The sequence below is a fragment of the Saccoglossus kowalevskii genome, chromosome 7 (genome assembly GCF_978046115.1).
Source record: "Saccoglossus kowalevskii chromosome 7, keSacKowa6.1, whole genome shotgun sequence".
NCBI lineage: Eukaryota > Metazoa > Hemichordata > Enteropneusta > Harrimaniidae > Saccoglossus > Saccoglossus kowalevskii.
Genome location: NC_140647.1, coordinates 19380017 through 19398248, shown reverse-complemented (window position 1 = coordinate 19398248; position 18232 = coordinate 19380017). Strand labels below are relative to the sequence as shown.

The following is an 18232-nucleotide window of genomic DNA, read 5'->3' as shown; positions in this document are numbered from 1 at the left end:
GTGTGCTTCACCGCAATTGAAGTTGATGACCCCGATCATTTGTTTATATCCGGGGTCATTACACTGTCAAGACATCACGCGATGCGAGGGCGTGTGGTGTGAAAAACGTAATCAGTTGCTATTGTTTTACACGAGACGTTACTGGTAGTGTGAGATTTGATATTGTTTCTGTGACGTTCACGGTAAATTTAAACAATGCACACTTTTTAGGTCGGGCAGACCGGATTACTAGATAGCGGATGTGGTGCAACTGGTCGGATGGTCGATGTATTCAGTGTGAATATTGGACTTGGGACCGATCAATGCAGTCGGTGTGCGGAGTAGACAGTGGTCGGATTTCACAGGTTGTTTTAACATAGTCGTCTATGGAGAAATTTCGGGACTACATAAATCGGTCGGTTCTGACAGTAGGTCGGTTTATCCAGGGGTCGGTTTTGACAGGTTTTACTGTATAACAATTGCTTGCTGAAAATGTTCTTGAATTTTGTATATTTTTGTGACTGTAATGGATGCTAGGTAACTAATGATGCATAATGTTTATTATCTTTTAGTTTCCAAAACAAATTTATCAGTTCATGAAGACAAGAACAGGGTTCCATTTGTTAAAGGTGCTACAGAACGATTTGTATCAAGTCCAGAGGAAGTAATGGAGGCGATAGATGAAGGCAAAGCAAACAGACACATAGCAGTAACAAGTAAGAAGCCATTCCTTGATGCTTCTGTTTCTGTACGCCTGCAAACTGAACCATTTGTACCCCAAAACGGTAGTTCTTTAGTCCACAATTGATCCAATGATCACAGGGTTTACCTTTGTCAAGTCATGATGAGAGGGATACATATTTATATTGTTTTTTTCTTGATTATCGTATAACTAATGAAGTGATGGACTTTATGAAAAACCCCAAAGTGCCAGGAAAATAACAGGGAATGTTGTATGAAAATTTTGTATGCAATATTAATTAATACAATATACTGATTTCAGATATGAATGAGCATAGTTCACGCAGTCACAGCATCTTCCTAATCCATGTTAAACAAGAGAATGTAGAAACACAGAAGAAACTGAGTGGAAAGTTGTATTTGGTGGATTTAGCTGGTAGTGAAAAAGTAAGTGCAAAACTGTAAATAAATCGATTTCTGATCTGAATCTTCTTTAAGCAAATTTATTAACATTTGGTGTTTGATATGTTAAACAGATGGTAATGTTTGTTTTTTTATCCAGGTTAGTAAAACTGGTGCTGAGGGAACAGTGTTAGATGAAGCTAAAAATATTAATAAGTCACTGTCTGCATTAGGTAATGTTATCTCGGCACTGGCAGAAGGCACTGTGAGTATAAACTTTCTACCTAGCATTTGATCTTTGTATAAATGTTTGTAATACAGTGAGTTGTTAAGCTAAATCTTGTTTGTCATCCAATGTTTAACACTGGCTTATTAATTTTGTAGAAAACTCACATCCCTTATCGAGATAGTAAAATGACCAGGATTCTCCAGGAATCTCTTGGTGGTAATTCTCGTACAACTATCATCATCTGCGCATCTCCTGCATCTTACAACGAGGCAGAAACAAAGTCAACGTTAAGTTTTGGTCAGAGGTGAGATTACACTTGAAATCTTGTACTATTTGTGTGTATTTTTTCTAATAGAAGCTTCCTGTAATCTCTGACAAGCATAGGTACATTGTTTTAACTTCATTAATATTATTCTAATTTTTTTAGAGCCAAGACTATTAAGAACCAAGTTTCTGTCAATATAGAACTGACAGCTGAAGAATGGAAACGCCGATACGAGAAAGAACGAGATAAGAATGTTAAACTACGCAATCAACTGAATCGGCTAGAAAACGAGCTTCTCCGGTGGAGGCACGGTACGTGTCTAGACAGTCACACCAAACAAACTGTAATCAATCCACAAGCATTAATATTGAAATTGTTTTTTTTGCAAGGGTATTTTGTTTATCAGAGTTTGTCTAAATTTCAATGCAGTACAATACTGTTAAATTATTATTGCACGTTTTTTTTATTTATTTTTTTTATTTTTCAAGGTGAGAATGTTCCAGAAGAAGAACAGTTTGAAGAAAATAATGATAACTTGCAAGATCTTGCGCCAGAGAAGAAAGCTGAAGAAATGAATGTTGAATCTATGTCTTCAGGCGAAAGAAATAAATTTGAAGCTGAACAAATTAAACTCTTTGAGCAACTAGATGAAAAGGTATTGTTTGCAGTTACATCCACTTATGATTCCTAGTTCTGATAATTTTCTACGACTGTTATTACTAGATAGCTCACATATAAAAGGTTTCAGTTAAAAGTTGTTCTCTGCAATTATTAAAACTAAAATTGTGTATATACATTTCTTCTGGTTGGTTATGTGTAGTAAATGGGCTATAAAATTGAGCTATAAAAAAACTACAAGTACCTCATTTTTGAATAACTTTGGTTTCACTTTTCTACATCATTTTGCTTTGACAATGGTACTTAGTAGCGAGTTGTATTTGTCAGTTTTCATTTCACATCCATTCATTACCTATTGTTATACATTACTTCTGTTGATTCATTTTCAGGACTCTGAAATTGACAGCCAAGCGCAATTGATTGAGAAACTGAAACAACAAATGCTAGACCAGGAGGAACTGATCGCATCGTCACGACGAGATTATGAAACTATCCAACATGAGATGTCCAGATTACAGTCTGAAAGTGATTCAGCCAAGGAAGAAGTCAAGGAAGTCCTACAAGCATTGGAAGAATTGGCTGTTAACTATGATGAAAAGTCAAAAGAAGTTGATGATAAAAAGAAAGAAAATGAAAACCTTAATGAAGAACTCAACACTAAATCGGTAAGTTCAGATATTCAGGTGCTCGCAACATTAATAATTTAATTTTTAATGCACCATTTTTTGCCAATGTGTGAAAGTATTTTTTTTCTTTCTGAGTTAATTACATTATCGTGAATACAAAAGTTAAAATATTTCTATGGTCAAAATAAGTAGTATTTTAATAATCCAGTATAAAATAAATACAATGTTTGCTTTAAGTGTGCTTTTATTTGAGCTGCGCTTCTATACAGTATAATAGGACAAAAAAAAGTATGTGTAGCCAGAATGTACAAGTCGGCTGATAGATTAGGATGAAGATTTGTCATTGTGAGTCATATTGTTGAAGGGTGTCACTGAATAATATATCGTTATTGTTTCAACAGACTACTCTTGACAATACAGAATCTGAGCTCCAGACAATAAAAGCCAGCGAGGCTCATCAAAAGAAACGTATTATGGAGATGCTCGGTAGTCTAATGAAGGATCTTGGTGAGATTGGTTCTGTAGTTGGTGGTAATGCTGCTGAAATGAAGGTATACTACTACTGTACTGTTTCAGTGTAACATCTACGCTTATTGTCAGCTTCATGAAAATATCACAAGGCGTTTTCTTAAGGATTTTGTACAGTATCCTGCTACTAAGTAACGGACAAACACTATTCACTATTTTTGTAAAAGCATGATTACTGTAGAATACTTTATTTTCGCTTGGAATTTATTTTCGCTGAATAATAAATAAAATCCAGCGAATATACTTTTTTTCCTATATTTCACATTAAACTCATCAAAAGACAATGAAAATAAATTCCATAAAAAATACCCAAAAAGCCTTTTCAGTGAAATTTAATTCCAGCGAAAATAAAGTATTCCACAGTACTACACCTATTCCTCATACTTAAACTGTTTTTGTTACCCATGTAGAAGCCATCACTTGAAATCAGTGATAAGATGGATGAAGAGTTCACTGTTGCCAGGTTGTACATCACTAAAATGAAATCAGAAGTGAAAACATTGGCACATCGCTGTAAATCGCTTGAAACAAACACCAGCACATGTAATAAAAAGATTGAAGAAAACGAAGAGGAATTATCATCTTGTAGATTGCTGATACAACAGGTGAATATTAGAAAGCGCTGTCACAAATTAATCCTCTGTTCCTCTCATGAACCTCAACTTGTAACTTTTCATAGATCCGTCTCATTTAGGATTAACATAATCTCTTAATAGATATGGAGTATCTCCATTATAGTCAGGAATTTTCATGTTTTGACGATTCAATGATGTTTGTGAAAACAAAATTTATGAAAATTTACAAGCTTAGTTTAAACTGTTTCACAGTGCATTATTGTGTATGTCCTGATCACTCTGTTGTTGTTTTTTTGCATTTTTATCTCCAACTTAAACGCTACAGGTTGTTTCATCAATTTTACATACATAAAGTAAAATGAAATACTACAATTTTATTCTTATTCTTATTAATAGCATGAAGCAAAGATGAAACAGTTGAGTGAATCCATGAAGGATATAGATGCCAAGAAAAGATCTCTTGAAGAAGCTGTTGATAGTCTCAATGAAGAGTGTGCTCAACTCAGAGCAAAAGGTGGGTCCAAACTAGTAAATATCTTTATGTATTTATTATGACAAAATAACATTAAATATAATAATATTTGATACCTAACAATGGTTGTTTATAAACAACAGAGGAAATGAGATCATCAGCATATGAAGAAAAAGAAAAAGAACACGAAGGATTACAGAAATCAGCTGAAGAAATGAAGGTATCATAATAGTTTTTATATTCTCGGTGTAGGTATTATTCATTTCAGTAAGTTAATGAGATAGACATGATATAGTCAGAAGCATTGAACCTCGAGTTATGAAATTGACCTAACCTGAAAAAATTATTGGTAGTCACATCTGTAATGGGTCTTGTATGACGTAAACAATGTTAGTAAAATACTTTAACATGAAATTTGAATACACATTGACCATCATCTTATATTCTGTCACTGTAAAGTAAATAAAATTTTTCAAATCTGTTGAATTATTACTGATTGAATGAGATTGAAAAAAAATTCAAAGCTAAGTGTAAATTTTTAATACATGCCTTCCTCGCCCTATGTTGTTGAATGGCAATTCAATAGATTATTTGGAATGATTTGCTTTGCAGATGGCTCTTGAGATGCAGATGCAGGGTCACAGAGAGACTCATCAAAAGCAACTAAACAGTCTACGGAATGAAATTGCAGAGAAAGAAGCAATGATTGAACAACTGAAAGAGTAAGTGACACTCCTTCTGTAATACAATATACAAAACAATAGAAATGGAATTCGGAGAAAATACGCCTTATATGTACGGTATCTTCAATTGCAGAACCAACCAGCATTTGGCTCTTGCTCATGGCAAATTGCAGTCAGACTTTGATAAATTGAAACACGAAGAGGCAGAGAAGGCATCTAGATTGCAAGAGTTGACTCTACAAATGGACAGACGTGAACAAGCTAAACAAGATTTGAAAGGACTGGAAGAGACTGTGGTAGGTCTCTTTACAATACATCAATACTTGCATGCATTATCAAATTCAAATATAGGACATATTAGATATAGATTGTGCCCACACAAAGTCTAAATATATGTTGACTAATTTATTTTAATGTGTAGCTCAAAGACGCACAAAATTTGGAAACTTTTGTACATAAAACATTTAATTTTGGTGTATAAACAAATTCAAAATCACATGTTGACTTGCGTGTTCACTATTTCTTTTTTTTCGTGTGTTCCTTTCTTCACAGGCTAAAGAACTCCAAACTTTGCATAATTTACGAAAATTGTTTGTTCAAGACTTGCAGAGCAGAGTCAAGAAGGTGAGGCACATATTGTACTCAGAAATCATGAATTGATGAGTATTTTTTTTATATATAATTCCAAGAACTCCAGTCAGACTAATTCGAATTAAAAATTCGGTGCCAAAGAGGGTAATTTGAGGATACTAACTAATATTTTGATTCCTGCAGGCAATTGATGGAAGTGCAAATGATGACGACAGTGGTAGCAGTGCTGCTCAGAAACAGAAAATTTCTTTCCTGGAGAACAATCTGGAACAGTTAACCAAAGTCCATAAACAGGCAAGTATTATAATATGTTGTGGAATATATGATCCTAGTATAGATTCACCATCAGTATTTCTACCAAACACAATTGATGCAGCCTTGCCTTGTATAGATGGTATATCTGTAAATAAAATGTTTTACTTACTGTTCAGTAAAATAATAATAATGTAACACACCCGTTTCATAAATTTTCTTTGTAGTTGGTACGAGATAATGCTGATCTTCGATGTGAGCTTCCAAAATTGGAGAAGCGTTTAAGAGCTACAGCTGAAAGAGTAAAGTCTCTGGAGACTGCCCTTAAAGACGCTAAAGACAGTGCCATGAGAGATAGAAAAAGGTATGCTCAAAGTTGTTAGTCTTAGTGATGTCATGTTAAGTTTGTCAAGACCATTCAGCTTTTATCATCTTAGCAAGTGACATTAAGTTGGCCTTATTGCCTTTGTCAAATAATCCATAATGAGGCAATCTTGGCAAGCTTTATCTGCAAATGAAACTAGACGCTTTTCAGAAAGTACTTGCTTCATAACAAGTTCAGTGTTTAATATAATATTAAACATAATAGTTCTGTTTCTATAGTAATAAGCATGTTTTATTTCAGATATCAACATGAAGTTGATAGGATCAAAGAGGCTGTAAGACAGAGAAATATGTCAAGAAGGACACATTCTGCTGTTATTGGTAAATATACTTTCAGTTTATCAGTACAGTGGTTTTGCTTGATCTTATTGTGACCAAATTCACTCCATATTTACATTACTGTTGAAGGTGATTTCATTTTGTAGGGATATTTACTAGGTTTCCAATTTGCTGGTTTGTGATAAAAACATCTCATTAACTTTGAATATTGACTGGGTTTTAATTGAGCACATTTAGCTATCAGGGAAATCAGGAAAAATAAAACCAAATAATTAGGCCGTATTTAGTGTGCATCTGTTAGCTGTCTGATGGCAACAGTATACATCAAAAGGTCACCCCACCCCCAAGCGTTTTGACGCCATTGAGGAAATTTCTTATACTCTTCTGCCATCTTGTTAATTTCATGCACAGATGGAATGCTTTATTGTACTGTTTAAAGAGGGGCATCCTTTGAAAACTGTTTTTAGGGTATCATGTAACAGAGAAATTCCATAATGCCCATGTGACTGGACAGAGAATTTGTATGTAGTTGTCTCTTTAGTCGAAAAAAGCCTGCAGAGATCTGTATTGAACTAAATTAAAAAAAAATGCTGATGGTCTGTCTTATTGTATATTGTAGCCAAGCCAATAAGACCAGGACAGCATCACTCACATGGTGTGCCACATTCTAGTATTCGTGGCGGTGGTAATGTCATCTCTCCCCAAGATGGTGGAATCCGAGGAGGTGTCATGAGCCAAAACCAAATGAACCAGATGCAAAACCAGCGCATCATCAATGCTTCGCCACATATGGAAAAGTCGTAAGTCTATTAAATTTGAAATTTAGGAAAATCTAATGACTGCTAATATTTTATTATGGTTTTCAGTTGTGGTTTAATGTAACTTTCACTGAGGAGGAAAGGCCTTTGCTTCTCTAATACATCACCCACTGTAAATAATGTCGTTCAGTTATTTATATTTTATGATTTTTAATATTATGCTAATTGTTATAATAATTAGATTTCTTTTATTTATTATTATTTATTATCTTGGCATGGTGTTTCATATTCCATTTAACCGCAGCATGCGTAACCCCCGCTCTCCTTTCAGTAACAGTGACAACAACCAAGACCGACATGGTAACCAACGCCAACCCTTCACCAATCGTTCCTCCACCTTACCATCACCATCTTCATCAGTTTCATCCATGAACTTTCCCGATCCACTAAAAACCCCCAAAGTTTTATCCGGACAGACCCCACTGCCAGTGAACCCAGGTTATGTTCAAAACACAATGGGCGGTTGGCATACCGTGCCTGCGAGTCAAAGGTCAGCAGCCTTAGAGAACGCACAACTGAGTGCTGATCCCAACATGTTAGTTAAAATCGTTTATTATTATTTTTTTTATCTCCCCGTGTTATAATAACTAACCAGTTAATTCCCTTTCTTCTTTGTAGTCCATTGTTCCAGTTTTTTTTTTGTATTGTTGCATGTGTGTATTTTCATCCTTCTCATTTTGGAATCTTTCTTTTTTTAGTGTATCACCTTTACTTTCTAACTATTTTTTTGTTTTGTGTAGGTTTGAGCCAGCTTGCTAACTCTCTCTGTTTGCCTACCTGAGTGTGTCTTCTAGATCGATGTGTGCTATGTGAGTGTGCACAGTACCCACTAATCAATAACTCACCTCTTTATCTCAAATTCACTTAAGGTAGTCCGACTAACATTCATGATGTTATACGCATGTACAGCGTTACTGTGTTTGTTGTCTTCATTTATCCAAATATACTGTGGTGTGATCTCTGATGATGCTGAAGTTGGTTATAGATTCAGATTTATTTTCAGGTTCAGGTTCAATACATTGAGTACATATTTCTGTGTTTCAGCTTATAGTCACTTGTTTGTTTTTTCAAAAACATTAGTTTTAGGAAACATACCACAGTGTATGTGGTTTGTCAGAAAAAAAAGCTTAGATACGCGTTTTCTTCACAACACATATTATACTTCTAACTCAAAGGTACATTTTTAAAAAGCTTAATCATGCATTGTATTTAACATAATTTAAAATGATATTAATATAATACTACAATAGTGTGATTTTTTTGTATTATGGTATTATCTATGGTAAGGTAATACTTTCAGTCACTTTACAGCCGTTCTGAGAATTATTCGGACAGTCAGTTAGCAATACATCTTGGAACTTTGCAAAACACTTGGGTCTTTTCCAATCTAGACTTGATGGCGCCGTTGTATTGGCACGCCCACAATTGGAATCATTTCATTATCTTGCTAGATGTGGGTAAAACGCTGTCTTCAAAACGGCGCGCATTGGTTACCATATATTAACAGGTTATATGTTGTGTATGCATTCAAATTGTTATTTTAAATTCTTATAACCATCCGAGTCCACCTGACATAGCGCAATTCCCGAGTTTTGAATAACTCCATTAATGAACTCGTCGTTAGCGGTAACGCTCAGAGTAAAGTTTCCTAGCGGGATTTGTACAGCTTGGGTACTTGGGCATTGTTTTAATTGCGCTAGACGTCTGACAGTACAGCTTTGGTTTATATTTCCTGTTTCATAATCAAGCCAGCTTATAATGATATTCACGTACTTCACAGTCCACGCAAACAGGGTCAAACTATAGCCCCACCCCTATATAACCAAATACGAAACGATACCGAGAAAGTAACAATTACATGTATTAAAAATAATTTCCTGTGACCAATCGGAGAGACGAAATCATTCACGAAAGCCCAGGCCTGTTACAAGGCATTTTCTGATTGGTACAAGTTCAGATTATTTTCAATTCTCACAAATAGCTAATTTAAATATTTGAGTCAGGCGGGTCACGTAGACTTCACTTTGCTGTAAGACAAGTTGATCGCACAAGCTTGTGGAACTAATCCATTTGACTTCAATTTTGATTATTTTCGGCAAGAGAGTCCTCTCCAAACTAATGCCAGTTATTTTGTTACTTCCCTGAACATTTTGTCTCGAATCATCCAAAAACGAACGTCTCAAATAAAATGCAAAAAATAACCCAAAATCACGATCAGCGAGAGTGGGCTGCGTAATCATTACATTCTCACAGTCGGAGCTACGTCACGATCCCTCAAACGTTGCCATGACCGGATTAACACCTCTGTTTTCCCCCATGCTAACCAAATTCCCCCCACGCTAAGGAAAAAATCTTTTGTTTTCTGCTGACTTCCTGTTCCGGTCCGTCTGTGAGAATGTATTTTCGATACCTCCGATTTTCCGATAAAGGCGTTCTAAAATCGTGACGTTCTTTACTTGGTTATAAAGACAACATTGACAATGAATATCTCAACGTGTCCTTCGGTGTTTCGGCAAAAAACATACTAGTAGTTACTATGAATAGTTTGTGAATTGGTCGATTGTGTGTCAGAAATATAAAATGGACAAGTTGACAGTCACATTCACGCTCTCAGTGCATTTCTTTCGTCTATCATTCTTCCGTTCTCAATTACACAGGACATCAGGCAAGTTATGGGGATAATCTTTATTTGTCTCACACCTTCTGTGCAGCAATAAACAATGCAGGTGGAAGTGAGGCACGATAAGCTCGGTGTCTGCCTGATTGTAAACAACCGGGTGGCTGGCACTTATTTCTGGGTTCTTATTGACAAAACCACTCAACTCTTGGTGGCTCTTAATGGAGGGTCAAATGTAACAAATTTTCACTGAGTGGCTCTTAATTGAGGGTGACGCTTATTTGCGGGTTTTTACGGTAATCATCACATATCAATGAATGTTTATACATGGATGCTGTAGGACAATAGACAGACCTGGATAATTGTGGGTTAAAATCTGTACATATTAATTACCCAATTTGCATAATTAACCAATTTTAAGCTTTCACACTGATATCTAAAGTACTAATTTCCATTTTAATGAAACTTAGTACAAAGATGCTATAGGACAATGTACAAACCTAATTAGTTTGGGGTAAAACTCTGTTCATATTATTTCCCCAATTAGCATAATAATTCATAATTTTTTGGTTCTAATCACATTTCAATTAAACTTGGTACATAGAGTTTTTGTTACATTGCGCACACCTCATTAGTTTTACAATCAAATCTGTTCATGTTAATTTTCTGATTTGCATAATTAGTTTTCAGCTAAGTAATTTCAAATTATATTTAATGTGTCTCCAATACTCTCAGCACATGGGAGTTCTTTCTAAGCTTTCTTTGATTGTAACAGGTACAACTTACTAAAATGAGTGAGGGGTTGACATTTTTCAACAGATTTAAGCAACACCCAACTTGTGATTTTCAAAATTACAACCCCTATGAAATAGTAATCCCAAACCATGCGCCCGTCACTCAAGTGGCGCCGACAAGTCTAGATCGGGCAAAGTATTTTGCAAAGTTGCAAGTCATTTTTCTAACTGACTGTCCGAATAATTCTCAGAACGGCTGTATACCGAACTTGAAAATGAATATGAAACTGGGACCAACTTCAGCATCATGTTTCTCTGGCCATATTGCTTTGAACGCAGCCATATGGTATTCTAAAGATCAGCATGTCTACTTGGAAGGTCAATATTTGAATTTAATTATCAAATTGTAAGTGGCACAGTGCCTTTTGTTCATTATGTGTAGGTGTGGGCAAATAAAGTGTTACTTTACTGTGAGGTGAAATGTGTACTAGTTTAATATTTGGTATAAAACAGTCAAATGCAACGAAACTTTACGTTTCAACATTTTTTCAAGCAACACATGCCAATTTTCTTGAGTTTGATTTCTCAAGCAAAAATGACCAACGGCATGTATGTAAAAATCATAGCAAATATGTGACAATATTAATTTAAAAAAATGGTGAAATAAATATTTGCAATGTTGTTTATATGACCTGAGAAAAAACTACTTGCAAATATTTCTTTGTACCTCAGTAATAAACCATAAATTACATAAGTTAAGTCATGTTCTCCTCCAATAAACAAATCATACAGTTTGTTTTACAGTAATCAAAACCACATGTATATATAAAAGTATGAATCACTGTTTTATGAATAGCTTTCATTGCATAAATCATTTTTGTTTATTTGTGTGGATTGTAGGAGGAGTACAGGAACGATGAATGACTTGAATAGTGGAGATAATGATCACATGGAACGACGCAAGAAACTACCCAATGTACCATCACTTCCAAATACAGGTATGTCACTTTAATATTGGAAATTAACAAATATTGCAGTGTCAGGTGACTTGATTGGTAAAGATCATGTGATGCTTTAGTAGTTACCAGTAATATATGATGTGTTATTTTCTGTTGTTAGGCAAACTAACAGATGCTGATATTGCAGCAATGAAAGCACGTAGTAAGAAAGGTTCCAGTGGTAGTAGCCGAAAAGTTCCAGGTGATGTACCTCTAATGGCAAAGGGTAATTGAGATTCCAGTCTGTGTTTGTAGGTAAGTGGCATGATACACAAGAAATGTCTTGGGAAACTTATGCCATGTCAAGTGAAAATTTAAGAAAGCAAACATGGTTAGTGGTTTTGCATATCATTTAAGTACAGCATTTAGGCATTTAGTTGTTGCATCAGTCTCATGATTTCATTCAATGTTTTGAGCAAGTTTCATGTATATTTATTTCAGCCATGGAGCCAGAAAGAAGTCAACTTTCATTGGACTAATGTGACAAAATATTGACTGTTCCTGAGTGTCACTTATGACGTATTTTAAAGTCTGTATATGGCTTGGACAAAATGGAACTTATTACGTGTTGTACTGTTGCTGAACATTTACTATTCTGTGGAATTTACTCTGTGATGTATGATGATATTTGTATGACAGTGTTCTGACGGTTTAATCTTAAGGTATATCCATACATCCCTGGGCCTCATCTCAATAAATTCAGAATCTTTTAAAAAAGAGCCCTTAGAGATGTTCTTTGTAGTTTGCACTATTTTACATAATACTCTTGTTAAGATGGCCTGTGTTATTGCGTAACTAACTCATTTGCCTGTCTGATTATAGGCAAGTATAAATATCTTTTGTTATTTTCTTATATCAAGAAAGCCAGCAAGTTTTGGTTCCATTCTTTAATATCTGTACATTTCTTTATAAATTAAATACGAAACATATGCTAATATTTTTTTTTGCCACTACTATATGAATGAAAGTATTTACAGCAAATTGTGTATTTCTGTGATTTTGTGGTCTTGTCTTGGTGGACGAGGTGCTCCGTTGCCCCTCTTATATCTGTGTACATTTTTTAAAGTAATTTTTCCAACAATTGTTTGAGCTGATAATAGTAAGTTAAATAAACCACTGCAAGATTTTGAATATACTAGATTTGTATCAATGCTGCTATTAGTCTAGAAAAACAAATGTAAAATTACTCTTCAGTCTAGTTTAACAGCTTGGCTGCAGCATGATCCCAAAGAGCAACCACTAAAAACATCTTCCAGATTCTCACTATATGTATTTCAGTACACAGTTTAACTGCCACCTATTGTTGTGAAATATTTGGACTATGTTTGTTAGTTCAATCTTGACATCTATTGCTGCTGCTAATGATTTTATCAATGAAATTACCCCTTTTGATTGTACATGTGTGTGCTTCACTGCACTTTAAAGCTTATTTAGAGATCACAATTCAGAAAACGTGTAATTTATCACCCTCCTACCATAGGGTAGCAGAACGTGTCTTTAAATTAGATATATAATATTGTATTTCCGAAATATTTAAGTTTTTAACAGAATCAACAGTTGGCTGTAATGTGTGTGTTCGTATACTTGAGACAAACCATTATTGAATTAGGGTGGGTTGGAGGGGTACATCTTAAATAAGCATGTGAGGGTGGGATGTGATATATATTTGAAAAGTATTACAATTGTGAGAAAATTTGGCATTCTTTGACTATTTCTTGTTCTAAATAGTAGTTATGTGGACATGTACTGCCATTCATTGTTTTGTCCTTGCGTCTACTGTGACATAGTATGTGAGACACTCAATCCATGTACACCTCTACCTTATAACCACCATGAAGATTATGCTTCTGTTGTACACATCCATCCTGAGATTATTGCTGATCTTTCTCTCTGAAGGGTAAAACACTTTTCATTAGATAATTCCATGACGTGTACTACCCCCTAGATATCCATTGACAAATACCTTTTTCTTGATCATTCATTTGGGTGTACAAGCCCATTACCCAGTTTGGCAGACATTGCCCAACCCAAGATAATTCAGTGGGTATGCACTCAGTAAACAGCTAGCTGCCCTTGGGTTATCTAGTTCAATGGGTAGTTCACGTCATCACTAGCCAATTACTACTACTATGTTGATAATGGTTATACATTTTTTAACTTAGGCAAATATGGGTATAATCACCACAATTCTAGCTCCCACAGGACATTGTTAATGGTACGACCTTGGTTACCTAGAATCGTTAGGCACTATGGGTAGCACCACTATGCAATTTCAGTTCTTTCCTGCCTGGCTAGCACAGGGATTTCAACTTATCATAAAATTCTAGTGTTCTATCATGCATTTTTAGTTGTGCACTCCAAAGATAAATGATTTTGCTGGCTGTATCCATGCCATGCCATTCAGCAACAAATGTTGTATGTACTATGAAATGAAATAGATTACTTCTTTTGTCGGCAGCCATCTCTCCTGCATAACTGCCTCAAATTGTCAACTGGCAGATACCCTGCTACGGGAACAATTAGATTGGCAATTCCTGTTTTCTGTAGCTAGGTATCCTTTACTTTTTTTTCTTGCAACGTTCTTTGTGCCTTCCCTGTATGCGAACATTATTCTTTTCTGGTATGTCGGAAGTGCATTGAACTATGTATATTCCTGTCGTTTCATTGTCTTGCTGTCTTCACATCAATTGTTGTCAGCAAGGACCCACTCCACTGAGTCTAGTGGAAATTTATGTTGGACTATGTATCCTGCCTGGTCCTCACACGTTGATAGTTTGTCTTCGGGTAGGAATAGACGTCCAATGGTAACAACTAAACAGAGTATGTGTTGAGTATTCTGCTAGTTTGCCCTTATTACCTTACCTGTCATAGTGGTGTGTGCTCAGTTTTTCAGGTAAGGCAGTGTTCTTGTACATTATTGGTCATTGAAAGTTGTTCTCTCGGGTTCTGACAATTTGAATGTAGTCTTTGTTCTGTACTTCATTCAGTATACCTTTATATAGAACAGTTTGACTGTCTATACTGATGCACATCTGGCTTGGATTAGTACTGACAGGTATTGATCATCTTGTAAATCATTGCTATGGTTTAAATAGCTTGTTACAGACAATCCAACAGATTTTCATCTTGTTTAATGTGGACTCTGTTGGCTAGCTGTCTGGTTGTACTAGGGGTCCCGTATTTGTGCAGCCTGTGGTACAGTTTTGTATTGGGTATTGACTTAGTATGGCCAGTATTTTGGCACAGATCTCTACTTTGTATGCGCTCCATACATCCGGTGTATCAGGTTCCATTTTTGGCAGCTGCATATAACCTTTTACTTTTCTGATTTGTAGCACTGCTCACATCCGTTTTAAGTTTCATAAGGGTCTGCACAGAGTCAATATCAGTGTTCACATCTGGCCTCTGTGCTTGCATCCTGTACGAGGTGTACAAAACCAATATGGACCCTGTGCTGACACATTTGGCTCCCAGACCAAGGGACGAGAAGCCTGTGCCTTTAAAGCATGACTTTTATCCCAAGTTCATTGGTCCTTGTACAAATTGTTGAATATGTCATTGCCAACCTTTGCCCATTATTGGTCTGAGGTATCACCCAGCATTCACTATCAACACAGATACTAGAAAGCACAAGCCATGCTACACTGCATGCTTCCATGCTTTGGACACGCATACCAGTGAAAGGAGTTGGTTACAAATCAATTGCACTCACAGTGGTAGAGCCACATCTACTAGTACCCCTACACTCGGACACCCAACATCTGTTGTATTTGGCAGTAGAAAGGATGGGTTCCTTCCTGTGGACTCCGCTAGGCACCTGACATTTTCGTACACCCATACATAGATGACTAGTTTCTGCATTACCTTCAGTACACACTGCCGTGCTTGAGACCACGAGTATATGTAACCGAGGTAAATCTGAGTTAGTATAACCAAATGAATGACTGACTGACTTGCCTAGGAATGGGAATGGACTTGTACAGTGCAGTCTTCTGCCCGGTGGGCAAACACTGCAACAGAATAGGGCAGTGTGCATCTTGAATAATGACATGAACTTCTACCATACTATGAATGATCATTGGCATAATGTCATCTGTAAGAGAACCAGATCACTTCAAAACTTTCGATTGGACAAGGTGTTTGGACCTTCCTGTGAACTTGCCAACCAATTGTGGGGAACTTCTAGTCTGGTTGACCAACCTCAATCCCCTTTTTGTCAAGGTTTCCTTTCAAACCACACTTGCCAAATGTGTTAATTTTGTCAGATGCATTAGACATTGGCTTCTGGAATGACAGATCCAAATGTCCAGACACAACAACTGTAAAGAGCTATAAAAACAGTTCAACTTGCTATTGGGTCCTTTCTGTCGAAGTCAATGACAGAACAGTTCACTCGAGATTTGACAATATTGTTAACAAGAACAAAGCGCACAGTAATTTTCTCGTGGTGCATTCAACACATCTCACTCCAGGCTCAATCATGTTCAATGTCCAATTAAAAATTTCCAGTTAGGCTAGAATTGTGGTTATACCCAAATTAGTTGAACAATATCTAACTATTATCCAAATAGTGTAACTAATTGATAGTGACAAACAATAGAACTGGCTAAAACTGGCAGTTCTTCTGTACATGCTTGTATCATGGCTGTGTTGTCTTGTGCTTGCGTAAATGCCAGAGGTGTCAACAAGTCATATTTTAACGATTCAGTATACAATACATAACAAATGTTTGCATGTTCTTCTATTGGAGATACACTTCGATTAGAGCAAATACGGTAGTTACTCATCTCGTCATATACATGTCTATCTGCAGATGTTCCAGTGGAAATAACGCCGATCTGCAATCATCACTTGATATATTCTCTGACAAACTACAATGGTCAATATGTGTATATAAAATAGTAAACATGTTAGAACTCAGATTAAAACTGTTCTATATATGACTTAGTAGTAGTTTTGGTTCACCATCTCTGTCATGTCATATGTATTGGGATGTCTTCTCTGTGTAATGTGGTCGAATGCAAAATTGCTTAAAATAAATAAAAAAATATTATGAACATCATGTTGTAATTTGCCTGCAGTTTAGATGAATGATGGTATACAAGGAAAAAATAGTTTTGTGAACTTGTCAGTTTTAGACTTTGCTTTGTTATTAAGTGTGATTATTTCTTGAACAAGTTTGTTTCGGGTGTATCTTGTATGCGTAAATACATTAATAATTCTGGCTTCACTCATAGAGCTTTCTGCAACACCATTAGTAATTCGTGTATTCAGACTCAACTTACTGTTGAGCATGTCATTGGGACACGATTACTCACAATTTGTTGATTTCTGACTCAACGTAATTGATTGGCTTGACCATTGTTTCATATGTGAGAATATAAAAGTGTATGCTAAATTCATACAATGTCTGTCACCATGGTATTTTGAATAGACGCAAGCAAGTTGCATAGTTTTCTTCATCTAAGCAAACAAATGAGTGCCTTGGAAATAAAAAATTCAAGCATTCACTTCAAAAGGATATGTGTGCATTTTCATTTTTTTACTTGGACTTAATGAAGATTGCAAAAGTGTGCCAGGTGTGCTAATAGTATGTTGAATATATTTGAATATCCCCGTAGAGGGCGGTGTTTACACCTGCGTGCTGTACTGTGCTATGCTGAACTCGTGATTTAAAGCGCGGTAGTCGTCGCGCTGCGCATGTGCCACATTTGTGTTGATGAACATTGATTTTCCCACAATCCAATGCGCTCTTCAAATGGAAATCAAAAGTATGAGGTTTGACCTGGACGCGACTTGCACTGATTACCACCGGTGACTCTTTCGATACCTTCCAATAACATGAAAATTACTTAATTAAAGCTTGGAAACGTCTCAGTTCGGACTTGTTGATCTGCGCAAGTCAAAGTCGCCATCTTTGTTTATGAGTCCCATATATCTCGCACATGCGCAGCGCGACGACTACCGCGCTTTAACAATCGCAGTCTTAGAAACCTTGTGAAACAAAGTCTGGAGCACTAAAACGAGGAATCGTAACCTGCTATTCGTATGACAGTCTGACCATGGACAAAACCCATAATTAACTACAAACCTTTTTACAGTTGATACGGATAAATACTGGGCGACATAGTTGCATGGTAGAGGGCGTGTTTCCGTGCAATGTTGACGCATACAATTATATTTTCTATCATGGTATCCTCATAAAAATACCATTTACATATAAGGCATATTACGAGCGTATCCACGCGCAACACGAGATTCAAACGATAGGCCCATAGTTATCTAGCTTGCATGTTTTAGGTCAAAATAGGTTACGACTCTTAGTGTACTAAACGTTCACATAGTTTACCTCTAATTCGCATGTTATGTCTATTATTCTAATGGAATTGGTCAGATTGTTATTTTTCATTGAAACTTATTCCAACTATATACCAGTTGGCCTTTGTACCATTTAACACAAACAACGCAGTTAATATCAATTTCGGTTCTAGTCAACATAGT

General features: G+C 36.0%; 1 protein-coding gene across 2 annotated transcripts in view; it reads left to right on the top strand.

Annotated features, from left to right (window-relative positions):
- Positions 1-16788, top strand: part of LOC100377709 (kinesin heavy chain) — a 34098-nt gene extending 17310 nt beyond the window's left edge. The window contains exons 6-27 of one of the 2 annotated variants that reach the window (XM_085501260.1): positions 552-695; positions 983-1107; positions 1223-1327; positions 1447-1595; positions 1719-1867; positions 2045-2211; positions 2564-2839; positions 3202-3351; positions 3739-3933; positions 4300-4417; positions 4519-4595; positions 4988-5097; positions 5192-5354; positions 5611-5682; positions 5833-5943; positions 6129-6265; positions 6527-6606; positions 7184-7364; positions 7654-7917; positions 11634-11731; positions 11853-11986; positions 12173-16788. In XM_085501260.1, coding sequence (XP_085357386.1) covers positions 552-695; positions 983-1107; positions 1223-1327; positions 1447-1595; positions 1719-1867; positions 2045-2211; positions 2564-2839; positions 3202-3351; positions 3739-3933; positions 4300-4417; positions 4519-4595; positions 4988-5097; positions 5192-5354; positions 5611-5682; positions 5833-5943; positions 6129-6265; positions 6527-6606; positions 7184-7364; positions 7654-7917; positions 11634-11731; positions 11853-11965 — 2984 coding nt within the window. In that variant the 3' untranslated portion in view covers positions 11966-11986; positions 12173-16788. The remainder of the gene's footprint in view (positions 1-551; positions 696-982; positions 1108-1222; positions 1328-1446; positions 1596-1718; positions 1868-2044; positions 2212-2563; positions 2840-3201; positions 3352-3738; positions 3934-4299; positions 4418-4518; positions 4596-4987; positions 5098-5191; positions 5355-5610; positions 5683-5832; positions 5944-6128; positions 6266-6526; positions 6607-7183; positions 7365-7653; positions 7918-11633; positions 11732-11852; positions 11987-12172) is intronic. The other variant, XM_085501261.1, reaches the window with a different exon arrangement.
- The last annotated feature ends 1444 nt before the right edge of the window (positions 16789-18232 follow it).